The 24,583-nt window shown below is 36.8% G+C and overlaps 1 protein-coding gene across 4 annotated transcripts in view; it reads right to left on the bottom strand.

Annotated features, from left to right (window-relative positions):
- FKBP5 (FKBP prolyl isomerase 5) overlaps positions 1–24,583 on the bottom strand; it is a 111,304-nt gene that overhangs the window by 56,958 nt on the left and 29,763 nt on the right. For 3 of the 4 annotated variants that reach the window (XM_057698701.1, XM_057698703.1, XM_057698699.1), the window contains one exon: positions 2,762–2,890. In XM_057698701.1, the coding sequence (XP_057554684.1) occupies positions 2,762–2,866 (105 nt within the window). In that variant the 5' untranslated portion in view covers positions 2,867–2,890. The remainder of the gene's footprint in view (positions 1–2,761; positions 2,891–24,583) is intronic. The other variant, XM_057698700.1, reaches the window with a different exon arrangement.

Genomic DNA, 24,583 nt, shown 5'->3' with positions numbered 1-24,583 from the left:
AGGGGTTAACTAACCCTACTGCAGTAATCATTTCAAAACATTTAAGTGTATCAAATCATCACATTGTATACCTTAAACTTACATAATGTTATATTTCAAATATATCTCAATACAGCTGGGAAAAACAATTATAGTTTAAAAAATTAAGAGCTAGTAAAAAAAAAAGTAGGACCCAAGGGGAAAAAAAAAAGTTTCAAAAAAGTTAACCTAAAAGAAATCACACGATATTCTAAAAGTGCTCGTGTTCATATCCTGCATGCAGTATTTGGGAGCCTGAGCCTCCCCTGGAAGGAATCTGCATTTCTAAGATTATAACCAAGTAGCTGGGCATATGGGATGAATGGCTACCAGAGAGTCAGAGCTGTTCACATCCACAAGTGATACACTTCAGGTTTCCCCAACAAGACAAGTTTAAGTGCCTAAATCTGGAGTTTTCTTAAGGATACAATCTAGTCCCAATTCCTTTTAAAAACGTAAGCTCCACAAAGAAATTTTACCTTCTTGGGCTACTTTCTGACCTCCCAGATCTACCTTGGTCTTTAAAATACACACACACACACACACACGTTAATAAGAGATTATAAACATGGCACTGTGCTAAATGCTTTATGTAATCTCAATAATTCTATGAGGTAGGCAGTATCATTATTTTAATTTTACAAATGAGTAAACTTCATCACAGCTAGGTTTTACTAAATTGCTCTAGGTCAGAGTTAATAGACCTACTTAATCTTAACCAAAGGCCCCACAGTGAAACCTGAGGCTCTAGACAGTGATAAAACGATAAGATTTAAAGCGTTTATAATCTCAAAATGTTTCTTACAAGACTAAAACTCTTATTAGATTTACTCGCTAGAACAAAGCTGGGCCTGAGGCAAGCTGGGAAGCCAGTGCTCTGAAAAGATAAAAGAGAAGAATTTAAGAAGAGGTAGGGAGTACTGAGAACAGCCTGCACAATTTCCACTGTCTTGAGAGGCATTCTGGAGTCTGGGATGAGTAATTCAGAGGTACAAGGTTGAAAAGCCCTCTGAATGAAGATATCATGATATACATCTATAGCATAAAGCCTTTATTCTACAGGTGCAAGTCTTCAAACTGTGGCTTGGCATATAGCAAGCTAATAGTAAAACATGTATTTTCAGAAGAGATTCGGGTGCAGAAAAAAGCTTTCACACAAGATTAGCCAAAACAGGGGTTTCCCTGGTGGCACAGTGGTTAAGAATCCGCCTGCTAATGCACAGGACGTGGGTTTGAGCCCTGGGCCAAGAAGATCCCACATGCCATGGAGCAACTAAGCCCGTGCACCACAACTACTGAGCCTGTGCTTTAGAGCCCTTGAGCCACAGCTATTGAGTACACGTGCCACAAATGCCACAAATGCCACAAATACCGAAACCCGTGCACCTTGAGCCTGTGCTCTGCAACAAAAGAAGCCACCGCAATGAGAAGCCCACGTACCACAAGGAAGAGTAGTCCCTGCTCACTGCAACTAGAGAAAGCCCATGTGCCGCAACGAAGACCCAACACAGCCAATTAATTAATTAATTTTAAGAAAAGACTAGCCAAAACAAACTAAAAAATTCTCATTTGCTACTGATAACACAAAGAGAGATTAAAACTCAGCTTAGTGATAATATTTAGAATGTTTAAGATAATCTTTTCAGCAAAAAAATAAAAAATAACTCAACTATACAAAACTTGACCACATAACAACAGTGTAGGAAGAAAAAAGAACTTATGACTAATGCCACTTAACTTCTATTATATGGAACAATAACACATATATATCTTCCATACATAAATGGAAGAATCGAAAGGAGCGCTGACTGTCTCAGAAGACCACCAAGATTAAAAAAATACATGTAAAAATGATTAATTACAGAGTGAAAAAAAGTGTTTTTGAGGAAAGCTAATTCAAAAGTAAGATATATTCTCTGATGAAACCTCAAAAAAATACCTTCACTGAACACAGGAACTCTATTTGTATATAAAAAACAAATCTTTTTGAACTTTGCATGTTAGCTTTTTTTTTCTTTCTTTTTTTTTCTTTTTACATCTTTATTGGAGTATAATTGCTTTACAATGTTGTGTTAGTTTCTGCTGTACAATGAAGTGAAGCAGCTATATGTATACATGTATACCCATATGCCCTCCTTCTTAAGCCTCCCTCCCACCCTCTTTTTCCTTAAAAAAGTCTTTTGAATTGTCATTAGCTAGCTTTAATATACTTAAATATTATATTAAAATAATAACCAATTTATACACTCTGAGAATAGAGAGACAGCCTTTTGGAGTCAGACATAGCTTGGACCTGAACCCCAGATGTGCATTTACGAAGATATATGATTTGGGGCAAGTTAATTTACCTAGCTGGCCCTCAGTTTTACCCTCTATAATCTGGGATTAAAAATAAACCTCCAGCCTTAGAGGACTGGGGCAGGGAGGGTGGGGGGGACTCGAGGGGGGGGCGTCAAGGAAGGGAAGGAATATGGGGATATGTGTATAAAAACAGTTGATTGAACCTGGTGTACCCCCAAAAAAATAAAATAAAATAATAAAAAAATAAATAAATAAAAAAAAATAAAATAAACCTCCAATAATGAAGAAGAAATGAGAATTTAGCTGTAGTGTTTGGTACTTAGTAAGCCTCAATAAACATTATCCACCTCCACCTCCAGCCAAAAAAAAAACAAAAAATTTTTATTAACAATCTTTCCAGATAGCAAATTTCCCTACATGTCAGTCATTCTTGTGGCCTCACCTTTAATACTCCTCTATCTTTTTTGGCGGTAATATCCTCTCCCTGCTCAGCAACAGCTGCTGCGGGGCTTTCTCCATTGTTCTTGGCAGCTTCATCAGTAGTCATTGTCTTTTATAAGTAGACACCCTGCTGAGAAGAAACATATTTTAGCTATGAAAAGTATCACTTCTTTATGCATCTTAAAATGCCCCTAGGAACTAAGCTCTACCTGACCCAAGATTTACTAAGGGCCAATAAGGTTAAACACTGAAAAGGAAAATGAAAACATTCGCTATGAGCATGTATTGATGTCATAAGGCATGTAAATAAAACATCATTCAACTCTTCAATCTCCCATCCAGTTCTAATCCCAAATTAGAAAGCAGCACAAGTCAGGTTTGGTAGTGATTCTATTCCTTAGCATGATTACACATTGAGAAGTAGTCCTTTCAGAACTCTGAAAACATCCTTCTCCTATGGCCATATTCTTGACAGAGAATTAAGAACTTATCAGGTGATCTGATAAAGGAAATGACAATATATCACAGCGGAAAACAGGAGAGGCTTTCAAAATGACAGACCCCAGTCTGAGTCCTAGCTCCAGCAATATCTGCTTGACATTTGCAAACATACTTAAAGTCACTGAGCCTGTTTCACATCTATAAAACGGACGTAGTTTCTGTTCCTAGAGTTACTGTGAGGCATTAATGAGATAAATGTTAAGAGATTAGCACAGAGTCATCACTTAAGATTTTAAACATTTATCATGATTATTATTGGGTCTTTTGTAGAGCCACATTTTTCATCTCCTGCTCAAAATTTCCTACAGAATGAGGTTCTTCCCTATCATGGCATTCAAGGTCCTCCACAATATGATTCTTACTTACTTTTCCGGTCTAGCTTCCACTACTTTCTTTACCTTCTTTCATGCAGCTCATGCTCTAGCCAAACCAGACCAATTCTTCTCCCATAACAAGTCCCATGCTTTCCCATCTCCAGGCTTTTAGTCACTCTTTTTTTTGCCTATTCTTCCCACTCAAATGCTACCTCCATCATACCAACCTTGACCCTATGTTAAAAGTATCCTATTCCAATGTTAGCTCTTATTATTATGGTCAGTCACCTAAATGATGGACACTTTTTCATGCAAGACAAATACCAACAGGATAATCAACAGACAAAACAACACACACCTCACCGGCTGCTGCCATGATGGATTCCATACTGCTCTCCTGGTTGAGCAGGGAAAGTCAAGAATTAATCACTTCTACAGCTATTCAGTATTAGGCTAATAATGGACGTAAGGCTCCCTAAGTCACCTGCGGGACCCACTTGCCCACACAATCAAAAAGAGCTATTTTACATTTGTGAAAAATGTCTTACTGATACAACTGATAACCACACAACTAAACATAGTTAATATAGTGTTTCAACGCATTTCCAATTGACCTAAATTTACTCCAGTGTCAACAAAGACACAAATCAAATTTTGCTGTGCCCAAATATTTTCAAAGAGAACACCAAAAACCAGGGGCTAAGCCCTTTTGCTTTGTTTTCTAGTACAGTTTATACCAAACTCAAAAGATCCAAATGCTTGGCTCAGGATAAGGGAAAGCCCAGAACAAAGCATTCACAAACAACAGCAAAAATTAAGTACCTAGTTGTTGTATGTGATGCTGGGCAAGATAATTAGGAAAATTAGATGAATGGAGTTTGTTCCCAAATTCTAGTAATCTACCACCTATAAAACACTTCTCTGATGCATAGACATTCACAGAAAGCACCTCAAAAACAGATGGAAAAGATCTTTTAAACATTTCAGAGGAGCTGGACAGTATCCCTGGAAAAATACATACACACCAACAAAATTTTCTGGGGCTCTACAGATACATAGACATCCGTCAGCAAACACCTGGGGAAAACCCTGGAGTAAATCAATAAAATTAAAACCACCAAATGAAAGGTTATTAGGGAATAGGACAGCCACACGGTCTCAAAGCATGAATGAACAGATTACTTATTATTAAAAAAGGAAAAAGGGCTTTCCAATGGAGTGATCTGACAAACCTCCCCTTCACACAAGTGATCTGCAACACGACCAAACTCTGCATCTTCTATATTAACACAAACTGATATCACTGTGCCTCCTGATGTGATGTAATGGGAAGTATACATGTGGTATTACCACCAAAAACATTTAACCTGAAACTAATCAAGAAGAAAAGACAAAATTGGGTTGCAACCTTCTAGAATAACGGAAATAAAATCAAGAGTAAACAAATGGGACCTAGTGAAACTTAAAAGCTTTTGCACAGTGAAAGAAACCATAAACAAGACAAGAAGACAACCCTCAGAATGGGAGGAAATAGTTGCCAACGAAGCAACGGACAAAGGATTAATCTCCAAAATATACAAGCAGCTCATGCAGCTTAATACCAAAAAAGCAAATAACCCAATCCACAAATGGGCAGAAGACCTAAATAGACGTTTCTCCAAAAAAGACATACAGGTGGCCAACAAACACATGAAAAGATGCTCCACATCACTAATCATCAGAGAAATGCAAGTCAAAGCCACAATGAGGTATCACCTCACACCAATCAGAATGGCCATCATCAAAACATCTAGAAACAACAATGTTGGAGAGGGTGTGGAGAAAAGGGAACTCTCCTGCACTGTTGGTGGGAATGTAAGTTGGTACAGCCACTATGGAAAACAGTTTGGAGGTGCCTTCAAAAACTAAAACTAGAACTACCATATGATCCAGTAATCCCACTCCTGGGCATATACCCAGAGAAAACCATAATCCAAAAAGAAACATGTACCATAATGTTCACTGCAGCACTGTTTACAATAGCCAGAACGTGGAAGCAACCTAAATGCCTATCAACAGATGAATGGATAAAGAAGATGTGGCATATATATGCAATGGAATATTAGTCAGCCATAAAAAGGAATGAAATGGAGCTATATGTAATGAGGTGGATAGACCTAGAGTCTGTCATACAGAGTGAAGTAAGCCAGAAAGGGAAAAACAAATATTGTATGCTAACTCATATATACGGAATCTTTAAAAAAAAAAAAAATGGTACTGATGAACCCAGTGACAAGATAAGAATAAGGATGCAGATGCAGAGAATGGATTGGAGGACAGGAGGTTGGGGGAGCGGGGGGCAAAGGGGAAGCTGGGACAAAGTGAGAGAATAGCATAAACATATATACACTACCAACTGTAAAAAAGCCAGTGGGAAGTTGCTGTATAACAAAGGGAGATCAGCCTCGATGATGGGTGATGCCTTAGAGGGCTGGGACGGGGAGGGTGGCGGGAGTCGCGGGAGGGAGGGAATATGGGGATATGTGTATAAATGCAGCTGATTGACTTTGGTGTACCTCAATAACTGGTACAAGAGTGTAAAGCAAATTATATTCCAATAAAGAGCTTAAAAAAAAATTAGGTTGCAGAACATTCTACAAGACAACTGGCCTAGACTCCTCAAAATGTTAATGTTATGAAAGACAAAAAAAAAGTTTAACAAAAAGAAAAGGGGGGAAATACCAAGAAAAGGGCCCTGTTCTGGTTTAAAAAATACTGAAGAGATACAACTACCAAATGCAATGTGTGATCCTTGGCTGGATTAGGGGGGAATAAAAATTTATAAAAGCACATTTTTGGGAGAATTAGGAAAATTTGGAAAAACAGACTGTACATTACCTTCTTATTACTATATAATGTTAGCTTTCTGGAGTGTGATATAGTATTGTAGTTTTGTACAGAATAATATCCTTATTCTTAGGCGGCAACAGGCTCAAGTATTTAGGGGTGAGGTTCCATGATGTCTGCCACTTTTTTTTTAAATAATGATCATTATGGAGCTTTTTTTTTTTTTTTTTAATTTATTTATCGGCTGTGTTGGGTCTTCATTACTGCACACGGGCTTCCTCTAGTTGCGGTGAGTGGGGGCTGCTCTTCATTGTGGTGCACAGGATTCAGTAGCTGCAGCACGTGGGCTCATTAGTTGTGGCTCACAGGCTCTAAAGCACAGGCTCAGTAGTTGTGGCGCATGGGCTTAGTTGCTCCGAGGCATGTGGGATCTTCTCAGCCCACGGATCGAACCCGTGTCCCCTGCATTGGCAGGCAGATTCTTAACCACTGCGCTGCCAAGGGAAGCCCCCTCTGCCACTTACTTTCAAATCATTTGAGAGAGAGCGTGAGCACAAATATCACAAAAAGCTAAAAGCAAAGCATTCAAAAAGCATGACTACAACACATCCAAAGGCAATGCCTTTCTTTTGAATGTTCGTCATTTGGGGATCAGCTAAACTTTTAAATGAAAATACTGCCTATCAGAAAACATTTTCTTTTGGTTCTAACCTTGTCCTTTGTAAACAATGGCTTGCTAAAATTTAAATAAACAGGGAACTTGTATACGTTGATTTGCAAGCTTTATAAATATCATTTGATAAAGGAATTAGCTCTTCATTTTTGGTTCTAACACTTTAAGGGATACAAATAATCTTTGTAATCTCAGAATGATTGTGACTAGTATGGAGTCCATGTGAAAAGAGGTAGCATGAATTAAATTAATTAAAACACAAAGATAAACACTAAAACTTTGTTGAACTTTCAAAGGCAGATAAATCTGGAAGAATAAAGAAATAAACTGAACTTTCCAAGTACTTCCCCTTAATTCCAGTTATGCCATTTGGGGTATAGATTTCTTGCAAGCAAACAAAACATGATCTAGTGTTACATGAAAAAAAAGCTGTAAGAACAGATAATTCCTAAAAACCTGTAGGACACACTAAGAAAGTTTCACTTTTTTCATAAGAGAGCCTTTTCTTCGTTCCCCTACCCTAGGTTTATTCTGGATTTAAAATCACTCTGCAGCTATGGATATTAATTTATGATAAAGCTCACTGTTCTGAACTGTCCAAAGGGGGAAACTGCTGCCCAGTGCCTCAGAGAGGGAACACACAGTTCGTTCTATTATGGACATGCCAGATAAGCATGCACTCTCCAAAGTGCTGGTCAGCAAACACCTGAGACATCACAGAAAAATGAGACTAAGCTTAAAATTTCATCAACAGTGTACTGAAAACTTCAGTTAACATAACTAAATTGTCATATTCTCCCAAGTGAGAAATCATTTTAAAGGTTTATCCACTAATTAACCATGTATGTTACTGTTATAGTTGTTCTCTTTGTTAAAATATAGATAGCTTGTTTCATAGATTATCCTACTGTCTAACAGAATAGTTTTCAGAGAGAAGACAAAAAAATATAGGAACTGACTACTTTGTTAGAGGCACAGAAAATTACAAAATTACAGCAGCATTCTTTCTAAGTACCATAAAGGCTTTCAGTCTCCTAAAACTAAAACACAAAAGAAAGAGAAAACACAAGGAAGGGCTTGTAACTGCATGCAGTATAAGTCCATCCTAATTTTGAAAATATTCATGTAAGGGCAAACTGGAAAGCCCTCATTTACTTTCAATCCCAGCCCTCTATTAAACATTTAAGTCCAGTAGCACAGAAGTGTCAAGAGGAGTTGTCTATCTGTAGACAAGACATACATGTAAGAGAGAGATATACACGCACGCAGAGGAATCACGATCAAATATAAAGACAGACTATACGTCTATATGGAACTGCGCCCTATATTTATTCACCTAAATCTTTCCCCCAGTTACTTTGCTTCCTCCACACTGAGGTGGGGAATGGGGAGATGACTAACAACACTCTTACATATGCTCATACATTTACTTTTTCTCCTTTAAAAAAGAAACCTGCAAAAAGATATACAAAGAGCCAATAAGCACATGAAAAGATGTTCAACATCATCATTCACAACGGAAATGCAAGTCAAAATCACAATGAGATACCACTTCACACCCAGTAGGATGGCTATTATCAAAAAGGGAAAAATGACAAGTGTTGGTGAAGAAGTAGAGAAATCGGAACCCTCATTTACTGCTGGTAGTAATGTAAAATGGTGCAGCCTCTGTGAAAAGATTTGGTGGTTCCTCAAAATATTAAACACAGAATTACCATATGATCCAGCTCTTCCACTCATAGGTATGTCCCCAAAAGAAATAAAACCAAAGACTCAAACAGATACAGCACTACTATTCACAAAAGCCAAAAGGTGGAAAAAAAAAACCCCAAGTGTCCATAAACAAAATATGGTATGTGTGCAAATATGTATTATATTATTAAAATGAATATTATTCGGCCATAAAAAGGAATGAAATTCTGATACATGCTACAACAATGGATGAACTTGAAAACACTGTTCAGTGAAATAAGCAAGACACAAAAGGACAAATATTGTATGATTCTACTTATATGAGGTGCTTAGAATAGGTGAATTTATAGACACAGAAAGTAGAATAGAGATTACCAAAGGCTGACGGGAGCAGAGAATAGAGAGTGGTTGTTTAATGGATATCGAGTGTCTTTTTGGGAAGATGAAAAAGTTCTGGAGAAGAGAGGTGATCACTGCACAACAATGCGAATGTACTTAATGGCAGCGCACTGTGTATTTAACATGGTTCTCTCTTTAGTTCTCCTGCCTTCCCCTTAACTGAGGGTACCTTCCTCATTTCCAGTGCAGTTCCAAAGCTCTGAGTCAAGCCTCCAGAAGTGATTGCTGTATCAGTTTTTCAGGGACCAAAGACTCTGGGATGTCCAATCATGAGGACAGGAGAGGAAAGAGAATCCTAAATGGAACTACCACTCGATAGCTACAAATTACTTCCTCCTTTATTGTCTCTCTCAGATATATACAATGCTTTGGTAAACTCACTTTTCTTCTCAGTAATTACTCAAGAAAGCAAATTTAACAGACCAAATTTACAATTACTCCTGTCACTAACCATTTACTTGGATGAATTACTGTTCTTAAATAAGAGGCAAAGAGTTATACTAGTATTAAAACAAAAAAAGATTTAGAAAATATTAGACCCTCCAAATGCTAAACGGTGAAAGACTAAGGCATCAACTTCCTCCAAGATGGCACTGGAGTGACAGAAAAATTCGCAAAGCTCTGAGCTTGAAAACAAGAAAAGGCGTATCACTGAACTAGATGAGATCAGCCTGAAGGAAAGAACAAAGAAGAGCAAAGTGCCTTCGAAACACCAACGGTAAGAACAGCTCTTCCCAAGGGAGTCTGGTCAGCATCACGAAGAGCAGAGAAATCAAGTAGAGCCCCACCTGGGGGACAGAGCAGACACTGTGTTCAGATCAATTAGGCCAGGCAGGCTTCCCTCCCTCCTGAATGCACAAGGTGGCTCCCATTTTTTTCTATGAACATCTAAGAATTTTCTTTATTCCTGGGGTTCAGATATACCACCAGGATATACGTAGTATTAATCCTCTTTCCTTCACTCCTGCGGGGGCCTTAACATCCTGGTCCTGAAATGCTGAAGACCAGTCTTCGGGGATCTCAGGGAAGTTCCTACTACTATTTCTTTTCCTTCAATGTCTGCCCTCTGTTTCTAGAAGTCTTGTTAGACAGACTTTGGGCATCTTGGTTCTATCCTTCAGGTCTCCTAAACATGTTTCTGGGATAAATAGTAGCATTACCTGAGAAGCTTTAGAAAGCCATTGATGCCTGGACCCACTCCCAGAGAGTCTGGATTTAACTGGTCTGTGGTCAGCACATCAGTGTTTGTAAACAGCATCTCAGGTGATTCTAATGTGTACACAGGGTTGAGAAACCACCTCAATTCCATCTGTCTTTTTGCTCTATATTCTAAGAGATCTCTTTTGATGGAATTTCTAGACCACCATCTGGTTGTCAACTATGTCCACTGTGTCAATTTGTTCAAAGGATTTTTAAAAAATGTTTATTTCTATATACTTTTTTCAAGATTAGTTTATTTTTTAAATGTAATATAGTTGCTTTACAATATTGTGGGTTTTTTAAATAAATAAATAAATTTATTTATTTATTTAATTGGCTGTATTGGGTCTTTGTTGCTGCACACAGGCTTTCTCTAGTTGCGGCGAGCGGGGGCTACTCTTCGTTGCGGTGCGTAGGCTTCTCATTGCGGTGGCCTTTCTTGTTGCAGAGCACGGGCTCTAGGTGCGTGGGCTTCAGTAGTTGCAGCACATGAGCTCAATAGTTGTGGCTCACGGGCTCTAGAGCACAGGCTCAATAGCTGTGGTGCACGGGCTTAGTTGCTCCGCGGCATGTGGTATCTTCCTGGGGCAGGGCTCGAACCCGTGTCTCCTGCATTGGCAGGCGGATTCTTACCCACTGCGCCACCTAGGAAGTCTACAATATTGTGTTTTAGTTTATACTGTACAGCAAAGTGAATCAACTATACATATACATATATCCCCTCTTTTTTGGATTTCCTTCTCATTTAGGTCACCACAGAGCACTGAATAGAGTTCCCTGTGCTATACAGTAGGTTCTCATTGGTTATTTTATATGTAGTATCAATAGTGTATATACATCAATCCCAATCTCCTAATTCATCCCACCCCTCCCTTTTCCCCTTGGTATCCATACGTTTGTTCTCTACATCTGCTTTGTCTCTATTTCTGCTTTGTAAATAAGACTGTCTATATCAATTTTTTCAGATTGCACATATATGCGTTAATATACATTTCTCTTTCTGACTTCACTCTGTATGACAGTCTTTAGGTCCATCCATGTCTCTACAAACGACCCAATTTCACTTCTTTTATGGCTGAGTAATATTCCATTGTATATATGTACAGCTTCTTTACCCACTCCTCTGCTGATGGGCACCTAGGCTGCTTCCACGTCTTGGCTATTGTAAACAGTGCTGCAGGGAACACTGGGGTGCACGTGTCTTTTTGAATCATGGTGTTCTCAGGATATATGCTCAGTAGTGGGACTGCTGGGTCATATGGTAGTTCTTTTTTTTATATTCTGTTATTATCTGATTGCTCATTTTTTCTTAGCATGTCCTTATTTTATGGATACAATTACCTCTCAAATTTTTCTGATGATTGTACTCAGAATAAAATGGGACATCTTCTATGAATAAGTATTTGGCTAAAAAATTTTTAAGGGAAAAAATGCTGATTTTATGTATCCTCTAGCATCTCCCAAAGGCACTGGGCAGTTGTGAAGGTTGAGAAGTTAAGAAATGGAAAGAGAGAAAGGTAGCATACTATGAGCATAAAGTTAAGTATAAGGGGAATGTATAAGATGCAAAAGTGACAGGTGAGAATTTTGATACTTGTACTAGGCTTACAGAAGCAAACAGTAACCTGCTTTGGTTGAAAGGGGAGTGGAGAGTGAAGGCTTAAGGACAAGAAAGAACTAGACAAGCTTAAACACACAGGGAAAGAGTCACAGGGAAACAAAAAAGTAATGATTCAAGAGTAGAAAGAACACAGGCATTGATTTGTTCATGAATTAAACATTTATAGATTGCTTAAGTTACAGCTAAATTAATACGGCCAAATAAAAGTATTCTAAAGATTTTCCTCAAGAGGAATGTTTAAATAAAAATTGGCAAATTCATACTATAAAAATATTATGCAGTCTTTGAAAAGGATGAGTTAACTCTAAAGAGAATCACTGAGCTAAGAGTGTAAACACCAAAAACATCAAAACAATCGAATTGAGAAAGGATTTTGTAGATGTCCATCCACTAAAAAAGCACAGCACTGTAATAAACGAAATGTCAGGATGCATAGTGCCCAGTGATGATTTGGTTCTCTGCGCTGTAAACAAAATCAAAGTCACTTGATGATGTCACAAAGAGATAATACAAGTGGTACAGACAATGCGGTATATCATAATTGCTTGCAGCAACCAATGATGGTTCCCAGTTATTTACAGATTCTGGTGTGTACAATCATTTTAGAGAACTGGATTACAATTATGCAAATATTACATATTACATGCCAAAATGTCTTCTTCATCATTGTTCTTCCTTAGAATTAAGACAGCTAAACTCTGGAAATACTAATATGGAACAGGCGAGATCTTAGCTTTCCCCAATAAGGAATCTTCCAATAATGACATGAAAGTTGGAACAACGTCCAACACATACTATTAAGCAAATGGTAAGCTGCATAACAATTTGTAGTATGATCCTATTTTCAGGAAGAAAATGGTGTATGTTTACTTACATATACAAGAAATATATATTTAACCACCTTTAAAACAATGCTACCTCTGGAGAATGAGATTTAGGAGGATAAGAAGAAATTTTCACTTGTAAAATTTTTTATCATTTAAATACTTTAACACTAAGCATATATTACTTGAATGATTTTTTTTTAAAACTTAGGACAAAAAGATGAAAACACTTCATGGTTGCACTCATCAGGACTTTTTATTCTTTCTGTTCAATTTAATTCAAACATTTTGGAGTGCCTCCTGTGTAGAGGAAGCAAACTCTGGTTGAGCAGTGCTTGTGCTTGTGAGACATCCAGAAGGCAGTCAGAAGACGAGGCCTGTGCTCAGGAGAGAACTATGGGGGACAGTATACACTGGGGACATCAGATTCTACAAGGTAATTAAGATGAAAGTATAGTTGCAATTACTTCTAAGAAAGTAAAACAGTGGTTCTAAAACTTTTAACGTTCCAGCTGCACTTCTGATTACTAGGTCTTATGGCAGTACAGAGGAAATAGTTTCTATCTCCATGGAACTTACATTCTGGTAAGGGAAAACACAGTTATGAGTGAGCCTCTATTCAAGTTTTAATAGAAAAATTAAATTTCTACCTGTGCCACAGTGGTAGATTATTAACTCGAGTTGATTCATTAGGGTCAAACAGTTTGATTCCAAGTCTGCTGATGATTTCTAAGAACAGGCCGACAAGGTAACATAAAGCAAAGGTCTGTAAACCTTGTGTAGGCAGAGAATGTGCCCTATTCATTTCTGAACCCCCACCACCTAGTGTAAATGGATGACATATAAGAGGCACTTGATAAACACCGAAATGAACTGCGATATTCAAAAGCAATCAATATAAAGATGGTAAAATGGCAGACAGTATAAGGAATCAGCACTGAAATATCATTGCCAGTTGACTATATTCCTTCTCTAACTCTACTCTGAAAAACCTAATTTGGAGAATTACACCGTACCTAAGTGTTCAACTATAAAAGTAAAAATAATATTCTGTTCTAATCGGGGATGGTAATCAAGAAAACCCTAGCATAATTAATACATCACTGAAGTGCACTGTAAGTATATATCTGTGCATATGTACACAAAATGGTTTACCTTGTTAATTATATCAGTTTGACTTAAACATGGGCAGTCAAAAACAGAGGACCACACCTAGCTGTCAATCTCTGGGTATACATTAAATAGCAACTGGAGGAAGTGAAGGCTCAGAGAGCTGGACTGCAGAAGGAATAAACCTAGGATAAAAATTCTGTATAGTATTGCATATCTTTTATAGTTTCATTAAAGCACTATAACATAAATTAAGCAGGTTTAAAACATGGCTTCACTATGTGTTTCTCAAGTCCATTTTATGTCCAAGAGTAAAACTGTACAAGAATAAACTGCATTTTGGGTCTGTGATCAAATCATTAAACACAGAAGGAAGAAAACCTTGGCCACCTTAAACCCCTCCATAAAAGTATAGGAGGAGGACAGGGACTGAGGAGGGAAAAGAAAGGAAAAGAGGGGAAAGAGTGCTTCTCTCAAGCTTGATGACCAGAGGCCTGGGCACTAGGTTTTGAGAACAAGGGGCTATTCCATAACAGGAGAGACTCCATCTTTGGGGAGAAGTCTGGGGGAAAATGGAATCTGTAAGACTGTAACAGAACCTAGGCAGGAAGAAATAAGGAAAATTTATTTCTGACGTGGCCATAACATCTCCCAAACCCCTCCATTCTGAGTCAGTACCTCTTCTGCATGCAGTTACTGACCAGTGAAGTTTGTTAATATTGACTTATTCCTTCTCCTCAGAGTCAGGGTTAGGGTTAGGACCTTCCAAAGTGACAAGTTAACCTCATAAATTAATCCTGTCAACTAGATAAAGATTTGCCTATCTCTCTAAGTAAACACCCTCTTTGGAATGATGCATATATTCCATGTTTCCAGAACAAATTTCTAATTAAAGAGTATATATGATAGAGGATTAAACCATGCCTGAATTTAAACTCAAATCCATTGGTAACTAGCTATGGAATCTTTGGCCCTTACTCAGTTTCTCCATCTGTAAATTTCAGGGGATTAGACTAGTATGATAGCTAAGGTTTATGTCAACTCCAGTGTTTAATATTTAGAATTACTTTTTAATGAATAAGTACATGATTTAACTTATAGGAAAATGAGGTTTGATATGTAGCAGGGAAAACAATCCCCAAGGAATGGAAAAAGTTATTCTGGTATCACAGAATTCACTTTCTACTGCAACCCTCTGGCAAAACATTATTAATTCTGAGGTTTATCCCCTTAGATCTTTTCTACAGCTGCCACAACAAATTGTCACCAAAGTAATGGCTTGAACGATACACACTTATTATCTTACAGTTCTGGAGGGCAGAAGTCAGAAATGGGTCTCACTGGGCTAAAATCAAGGTGTTAACAGGGCTGCATTCCTTCTGGAGGCTCTAGAAGAGAATTTCCCACTTTTTTCCAGAGGAGAGGCTGCCCACACTCCTAGGATCTTGGCCCTCTTCCTCCATTTTCAAAGCCAGTGATACTGTATCTCTCTGATCATTCTTATAGTCACATCTCCCTCTGGCCACAGCCTGCAAAGTTTCTCTGCTTTCTTAAATTTCTTAGGAATCCATATGATTATATTGGGCTCATCTGGATAATCCAGGATAATTTCCCCACCTCAACAGTCTTTTAACCTTGATCATATCTGCAAAGTCCCTTCTACTCTGTAAAGTAACATATTAACAAATTTCAGGGATTAGGATGTGGGAATCTTTGAGGGTGCCACTATTCAATACTATCTACCATAGATACCTAGTCATCCAAATGAGATCATATGAATTTCTCCCAAGTCTAGAATTCTGTTGACTTCCTCTATTTTATACTTAGGGCTCTTTCAACATTCTTTCCTCTCTCTTCCTTTATTTATCATCCAGTTGGATTATAATGTTCTAATATGACAATTAAATCCAACATTTGATATATTATTATTCTAAAAAATTCTTCAGAACTTCAGAAAGCCCAAATTGGAACATTTATTCAGTTTCTCAATTTTGTAATAAGTTAAAATTATAAGTAAAGTTGACACATACAATGCATGTTTTCCCACCTCAAACTTAATCACTGAAAAATTATTTTTAAAATTAATCTGAGTCCCATATGATTCTGAAATTTAAGCAACTTGCTATAAATATTGAAGAACACACAAGTACATTTTTTTTTACAGACTTGGTGACAGTAAATTGCATATATTTAAAGTATACAATTTGTAAGTTTTGACATGTGTATTTATATATCCATAAAGCCATCACTGCAATCAAGACAATGAACACCAGAAATAAGAGCTTCAGTCGCTCCACATCCTCACTAACACTTGGTACTGTAAGCCTTTTTAATTGAAGACATTCTAACATGTATGTAGCGATACCGAATTGTGATTTTTAATCTGCATTTTCCTCATGACTAATGCTGTCCATCATCTTTTTCATGGGCTGATTTGCCATCTGTGTATCTTTGGTGAACTGTTCAAATCTTTTGCCTATTTTTGACTGAGTTTTCTTAAGTTTCAAGAGTTCCTTATATAATCTGAATACAAGCCTTTTATCAGATATGTGACTTGAGAATATTTTCTCAGTCTGTGACTTGTCCTTTCATTCTCTTAAAGGTGGCTTTCAAAAAGAGGTTCTTAATTGATATAGTCCAATTTATCTTTTTTTCTTCTACAAATCACGCATTTGGTGTTGTGCCTTAAAATTCTTTACTAAATCCAAAGTCAAAAATACTTTCTTCTAAAAATTTTACTGACTTGGGCTTTACATTTAGGTCTATGATCCATTTTGAATAAAACTTTATATATAAGGAATGGATTTAGCTTTTTCTATATGAATATCAAATTGTTCCAATACCATTTGTTGGAAAGACTGACCTTTTTTTCCATTTAATTGACTTGGCATCACACTCAAAAATTAACTGATCATATTTTCTGTTCCATGGGCCTATTTGCTTATCTTTATACCAATATCATTGTCTTGATTATTGTAGCTATAACAAGTTTTAAAAGTCAGATGGTGTTAAGTCCTCTCTGTTCTTCTGTTCCAGGACCTTTGCATTTCCATACACATTTTAAAACCAGCTTGTCACTCTCTACAAACTGCTAGGTGAGATTTTGATTGAGACTGCACTGAATCTATACCTTTAGAGAAAATTGACAACAATATTGAATCTTCCAATCCTTGAGCACAATGTATCTTCATTTATTTAGGTTTTCCTTAATTTCAGTAATATTTTACAGCTTCCAGTGTAGAAGTCTTACATTATCTTTTAGAAAATTTATCCTTAGCTATTAAATATTTTTAATTTTACTACAGTATTCTTTTAAAATTTCAACTTCTGACTGTTCATTTCCTAGTATATAGAAATATAATTGACTTTTCTGTATTGATCTTGTATCCTACAGCTTTTCTAAGTGTACTTAATTGTTCTAGTAGCTTTTTTTTTTTTTAAATAAATCATAGGCAATCATGTCATCTGTGAGTAAAGAGTTTTACTTCTCTTTCAATCTGGATGCCTTTTATTTCTTTTTCCTGTCTGACTGCACTGGCTAGAACCTCAAGTACAATGTTGAATAGAAGTGGTGACTCACAGTGGACATCTTGCCTTGTTCCTGATCTCAGAAGGGGAAGATTCAGTCTTTCAGTATTAAGTGTGATTTCAGCTATTGGTTTTTCATGGATGTTCTTTATCAGACTGAGGAAGTTCCCATCTGTTCCTAGTTTTTTATGTTGGATTTTGTTAAATGCTTTTTCTGCATCTACTGAGTTGATCATATGGTTTTCTGTTTTTAATTTATTGACATGGTACACAATATTGACATTCAAATGTTAAACCAACTGGGACAAATCCCATTTGGTCATTGTATTTTACATTTTTATATGTTGTTGGAGTCAATTTGCTAAAATTTTGTTGAGAATTTTGCAACTATGTTCATGAGGAATATTGGTCTGTAAATTTCTGTTCTTGCAATGTATTTGGTTTTAGTATCAAAACAATTCCACTGTCATAGAATGAGTTAAGAAGTATTCCATCAATTTTATGGGAGAACTTGTGTAAACTTGGTATTATAACTTCCCTAAATATTTGCTAGAATTCATCAGAGAAGTCATCTGGGCCTGGAGTTTTCTTTGGGGAAATTCAATTTCTTTAACAAATATAAGATTATTCGGGCTATTCATATCTTCCTGAGTGGGCAATGGCATTTTGCATCTTTCAAGGAATTTTCCCACTTCATCTAAACATGTAATTTATTGACACAAAGTAATTCATACCATTCTTCTATGTATCATTTTCTTAAACTTTTTTAAAATTAATTTTTTTTTTTTTTGGTTGTGTTGGGTCTTCTTTGCTGCACATGGGCTTTAGTTGTGGAGGGCAGGGGCTTCTCTTCATTGTGGTGTGCAGGCTTCTCATTATAGTGGCTTCTCTTGCTGTGGAGCACAGTCTCTAGGTGCGCAAGCTTCAGCAGTTGTGGCGCATGGGCTTAGTTGCTCCTAGGCATATGGGATCTTCCCGGACCGGGGATCAAACCCGTGTCCCCTGCATTGGCAGGCGGATTCTTAACCACTGCACCACCAGGGAAATCCCTTCTGTATCATTTTTAAAACTATGGTATCTGCAGCTTTGCTGACTCTTTCATTCCTGACACTAGTAACTTGTGTCTTCTCTTTTTCCTGGTCCAACAGGATAGAGGTTTATCACTTTTACTGGTCCTCTCAAAGAGCCAGCTTTTGATTTCATTAACTTTCTCTACTGTTTTTCTGTTTCATGGTTTTAGCTTTTATCTTTAACTCATTTCTTCTGCTTACTACAGGTTTCATTTTCTTTTTTCTAGTTTCTTAAAATAGAAGCTGAGGACAATGATTTGCAACCTTACTTTTTCCTCTAATATAGGTATTTAGTGAACTTCCCCCTGAATATTACATTAGCTACATCCCACAAATTTCGATATGTTGTGTTTTCATTCAGTACAAAATACTTTCTAAATTAATCTTTGATCTTTCTCCTCTGATCCATGAGTTTCTTAAGTATGTTAGTTTCTAAATATTTAGGGGTTTTCCAGGTATCTTTCTGTTATTGATTTTAAATTTAATTCCCTTTCATTCAGATGACACACATTTTACAACTTAAGTAACTTTAAATTTATTGATACTATTTTATGGACCAAAATGTAATCTATATTAGATTCACGTTATTTGTGCAACTGAACAAAATGTGTATTCTGCTGTATTGGGTAGAATGTCATAAATGTCAATTAGCTCAATTGGATGACAATCTTTAATCTTCTAAATCATTACTAATTTTTTGTCTACTTGTTCAATCAGTTATTGAAAAGTAAGGTGCTGAAATCTCCAACTATAGCTGTGGATCTATTTCTCCTTTCAGTTCTATTAATTTCTGGTTCATGTATTTCTAAACTCTGTTATTAGGAAAAATACATATTTAGTACTATTAATTCAACTTGATGAACTGACCATCTATCTTACGAAATGACCTTCTTTATCCCTGGTATTATTCTTTGTTCTAAAATCTAATTTGTCTGAAATTAATATAGTTGTTCCAAATTTCCTAATCAGTATTAGTACAGTATATCTGTCTCCAAACTTTTTATTTTTACTTTTTTATAGTTTAACATTTTAGCTCTTTTTTTAAGCTCTTTATTGGAATATAATTGCTTTACACTCTTGTACCAACTTTTGAGGTACACCAAAGTCAATCAGCTGCATTTATACATATATCCCCATATCCCCTCCCTCCCGCGACTCCCTCCCACCCACCCTGTCCTGGCCCTCTAAGGTATCACCCATCATCGAGTTGATCTCCCTTTGTTATACAGCAACTTCCCACTAGCTATCTATTTTACAGTTCGTAGTGTATATACATCTATGCTACTCTCTCACTTCGTCCCAGCTTCCTCTTCGCCCCCCGCTCCCCCAACCCCGTGTCCTCCAGTCCATTCTCTGCATCTGCATCCTTATTCTTATCTTGTCACTGGGTTCATCAGTACCATTTTTTTTTTAAGATTCCGTATATATGAGTTAGCATACAATATTTGTTTTTCCCTTCCTGGCTTACTTCACTCTGTATGACAGACTCTAGGTCTATCCACCTCATTACATATAGCTCCATTTCATTCCTTTTTATGGCTGACTAATATTCCATTGTATATATATATGCCACATCTTCTTTATCCATTCATCTGTTGATAGGCATTTAGGTTGCTTCCACGTTCTGGCTATTGTAAACAGTGCTGCAGTGAACATTATGCTACGTTTCTTTTTGGATTATGGTTTTCTCTGGGTATATGCCCAGTAGTGGGATTACTGGGTCATATGGTAGTTCTATTTTTAGTTTTTGAAGGCACCTCCAAGCTGTTTTCCATAGTGGCTGTACCAACTTACATTCCCACCAACAGTGCAGGAGAGTTCTCTTTTCTCCACACCCTCTCCAACATTTGTTGTTTCTAGATGTTTTGATGATGGCCATTCTGATTGGTGTGAGGTGATACCTCATTGTGGCTTTGACTTGCATTTCTCTAATGATTAGTGATGTTGAGCATCTTTTCATGTGTTTGTTGGCCATCTGTATGTCTTCTTTGGAGAAATGTCTATTTAGGTCTTCTGCCCATTTGTGGATTGGGTTATTTGCTTTTTTGGTATTAAGCTGCATGAGCTGCTTGTATATTTTGGAGATTAATCCTTTGTCCGTTGCTTCGTTGGCAAGTATTTTCTCCCATTCTGAGGGTTGTCTTCGTGTCTTCTTTATGGTTTCTTTTGTTGTGCAAAAGCTTTAAAGTTTCATTAGGTCCCACTTGTTTATTCTTGATTTTATTTCCATGATTCTAGGAGGTGGGTCAAAAAGGATCTTGCGCTGATGTACGTCATAGAGTGTTCTGCCTATGTTTCCCTCTAGGAGTTTTACAGTGTTTGGCCTTACATTTAGGTCTTTAATCCATTTGGAGTTTATTTTTGTGTATGGTGTTAGGAAGTGTTCTAATTTCATTCTTTTACATTTTGCTGTCCAATTTTCCTAGCACCACTTATTGAAGAGGCTTTTTTCCATTGTATATTCTTGCCTCCTTTGTCAAAGATAAGGTGCCCACATGTGCTTGGGTTTACCTCTGAATTCTCTATTCTGTTCCATTGATCTTCCTGTTTTTGTGCCAGTACCATACTGTCTTGATCACTGTGGCCTTGTAGTATAGTTTGAAGTCAGGAAGCCTAATTCCACCAACTCCATCTTTCCTTCTCAAGGTTGCTTTGGCTATTAACGGTCTTTTGCGTTTCCATACAAATAGTAAGATTTCTTGTTCTAGTTCAGTGAAAAATGCTGTTGGTAATTTGATAGAGATTGAGTTGAATCTGTAAATTGTTTTGGGTAGTACAGTCATTTTCACAATGTTGATTCTTCCAGTCCAAGAACATGGTATGTCTCTCCATCTGTTTTTATTGTCTTTGATTTCTTTCACCAGTGTCTTATAGTTTTCTGCATACAGATCTTTTGCCTCCTTAGGCAGGTTTATTTCTAGGTATTTTATTCTTTTTGTTGCAATAGTAAATGGGAGAGTTTCCTTAATTTCTCCTTCTGCTTTTTCGTTGTTAGTGTATAGAAATGCAAGAGGTTTCTGTACATTAATTTTGTATCCTGCTACTTTACTAAAATCATTGATTAGTGCTAGCAGTTTTCTGGTAGAGTCTTTAGGGTTTTCTATGTATAATATCATGTCATCTGCAAAGAGTGACAATTTTACTTCCTCTTTTCCAATTTGGATTCCTTTTATTTCATTTTCTTCTCTGATTGCTGAGGCTAAAACTTCCAAAATTATGTTGAATAATAATGGTGAGAGTGGACACCCTTGTCTTGTTCCTGTTCTTAGAGGGAATGCTTTCAGTTTTTCACCATTTAGAATGATGTTGGCTTTTGGTTTCTCATATGTGGCTTTTATTATGTTGAGGTAACTTCCTTCTATACCCATTTTCTGGAGCGTTTTTATCATAAATGGATGTTGAATTTTGTCAAAAGCTTTTTCTGCATCTGTTAAGATGATCATATGGTTTTTATCCTTCCATTTGTTGATATGATGTATCACATTCATTGACTGATTTGCGTATACTGAAGAATCCTTACATTCCAGGGATAAACCCCACTTGATCATGGTGTATGGTCTTTTTAATGTGCTGTTGGATTCTGTTAGATAGTACTGTGTTCAGGAATTTTGCATCTATATTCATCAGTGATACTGGCCTGTAACTTTCTTTTCTTGTGACATCTTTGCCTGGTTTTGGTATCAGGGTGATGGTGGCCTCACAGAATGAGTTTGGGAGTGTTCCTCCTTCTGCTATATTTTGGAAGAATCTGAGAAGGATAGGTGTTAGTTCTTCTGTAAATGTTTGACAGAACTCGCCTGTGAAGCCATCTGGCCCTGGGCTTTTGTTTGGGGGGAGATTTTTAATCACAGTCTCAATTTCTGTACTTGTGATTGGTCTGTTCATAGTTTCTATTTCTTCCTGGTTCAGTCATGGAAGATTGTATTTTTCTAAGAATTTATGCATTTCTTCCAGGTTATCCAATTTATTGGCATATAGTTGCTTGTAGTAGTCTCTCATGATCTTTTGTATTTCTGCGGTGTCAGTTGTTACTTCTCCTTTTTCATTTCTAATTCTGTTGATTTGCGTCTCCTCCCTTTGTTTCCTGATAAGTTTGGCTAATGGTTTATCAATTTTGTTAATCTTCTCAAAGAACCAGCTTTTAGTTTCACTGATCTTTGCTATTGTTTCATTTCTTTTTCATTTATTTCTGATCGGATCTTTATGATTTCTTTCCTTCTGCTCACTTCGGGGTTTCTTTGTTCTTCTTTCTCTAATTGTTTTAGGTGTAAGGTTAGGTTGTTTCTTCAATATTTTTCTTGTTTCTTGAGGTAGGACTGTATTGCTATAAACTTCCCTCTTAGAATTGCTTTTGCTGCGTCCCATAGGTTTTGGGTTGTTGTGTTTTCATTGTCATTTGTTTCTAGATATTTTTTGATTTCCTCTTTGATTTCTTTAGTGATTTCTTGGTTGTTTAATAGTGTACTGTTTAGCCTCCATGTGTCTGTATTTTTTAGTTTTTTCCTGTAATTGATATCTAGTCTCATGGCGTTGTAGTCAGAGAAGATGCTTGATATGATTCCAATTTTCTTGCATTTACTGATGCTTGATTTGTAACCCAAGATGTGACCTATCCTGGAGAATGTTCCGTGTGCACTTGAGAAGAAAATGTATTCTATAGTTTTTGGAGGGAATGTCCTATAAGTACCAATTAAGTCGAGATGGTCTACTGTGTCATTTAAAGCTTCTATGTCCTTATTTATTTTCGGTTTGGATGATCTGTCCGTTGATGTAAGTAGGGTGTTAAAGTCTCCTACTATTATTGTGTTCCTGTTGATGTCCCCTTTTATGGCTGTTAGCATTTGCCTTACATATTGAGGTGCTCCTATATTGCATGCATATTTACAATTGTATATGTTCTTCTTGGATTGATCCCTTGATCATTATGTAGTGTCCTTCCTTGTCTCTTGTAATAGTCTTTACTTTAAAGTCTAATTTGTCTGATACGAGTGTTGCTACTCCAGCTTTCTTTTGACTTCCATTTGCGTGGAATATCTTTTTCCATCCCTTTACTTTCAGTCTACATGCGTCGCTTGGTCTGAAGTGGGTTTCCTGTAAGCAGCATATAGAAGGGTCTTGTTTTTGTATCCATTCAGCCAGTCTGTGTGTTTTGGTTGGAGCATTTAATCCTTTTACATTTAAGGTGATTACTGACATGTGTGTTCTGATTACCATTTTCTTAATTGTTTTGGGTTTGTTTTTGTAGGTCTTTTCCTTCTCTTGTGTTTCCTACTTAGAGAAGTTCCTTTAGCAATTGTTGTAAGGCTGGTTTGGTGGTGCTGAATTCTCTTAACTTTTGCTTGTCTGGAAAGCTTTTGATTTCTCTATCAAATGTGAATGGGATTCTTGCTGGGTAGAGTATTCTTGGCTGTAGGTTTCTTTCAGGACTTTCAGTATATCCTGCCATTCCCTTCTGGCCTGCAGAGTTTCTGCAGAAAGATCAGCTGTTATCCTTATGGGTTTTCCCTTATATGTTATTTGTTGCTTTTCTCTTGCTGCTTTTGATATTTTTTCTTTCTGTTTAATTTTCGTTAGTTTGATTAATATGTGTCTTGGTGTATTTCTCCTTGGGTTTATTCTGTATGGGACTCTCTGTACTTCTTGGACTTGATTATTTCCTTTCCCATGTTGGGGAAGTTTTCCACTATAACCTCTTCAAATATTTTCTCAGACCCTTTCTTTTTTTCTTCTTCTTCTGGGATGCCTATGATTCGAATGTTGGTGTGCTTAATGTTGTCACTAAGGTCTCTGAGACTGTCTTCCATTCTTTTTCTTCTTTTTTCTCTTTCTTGCTCTGTGGCAGTTATTTCCCCCATTCTATCTCCCAACTTACTTATTCGTTCTTCTGCCTCAGTTATTCTGCTGTTTATACCATCTGGAGTATTTTTAATTTCGGTTATTTTGTTGTCCATTACTGTTTGTTTGCTCTTTAGTTCTTTTGAGTCCTTATAACTGTTTCTTGTATTTTCTCTATTTTGTTATCGAGATTTTGGATCATCTTTACTATCATTACTCTGAATTCTTTT

Source organism: Hippopotamus amphibius, chromosome 11 (genome assembly GCF_030028045.1).
Source record: "Hippopotamus amphibius kiboko isolate mHipAmp2 chromosome 11, mHipAmp2.hap2, whole genome shotgun sequence".
In the NCBI taxonomy this organism is placed as follows: domain Eukaryota; kingdom Metazoa; phylum Chordata; class Mammalia; order Artiodactyla; family Hippopotamidae; genus Hippopotamus; species Hippopotamus amphibius.
The sequence above is the reverse complement of the archived record's forward strand: the minus strand, read 5'-3'. Positions and strand labels throughout refer to the sequence as shown.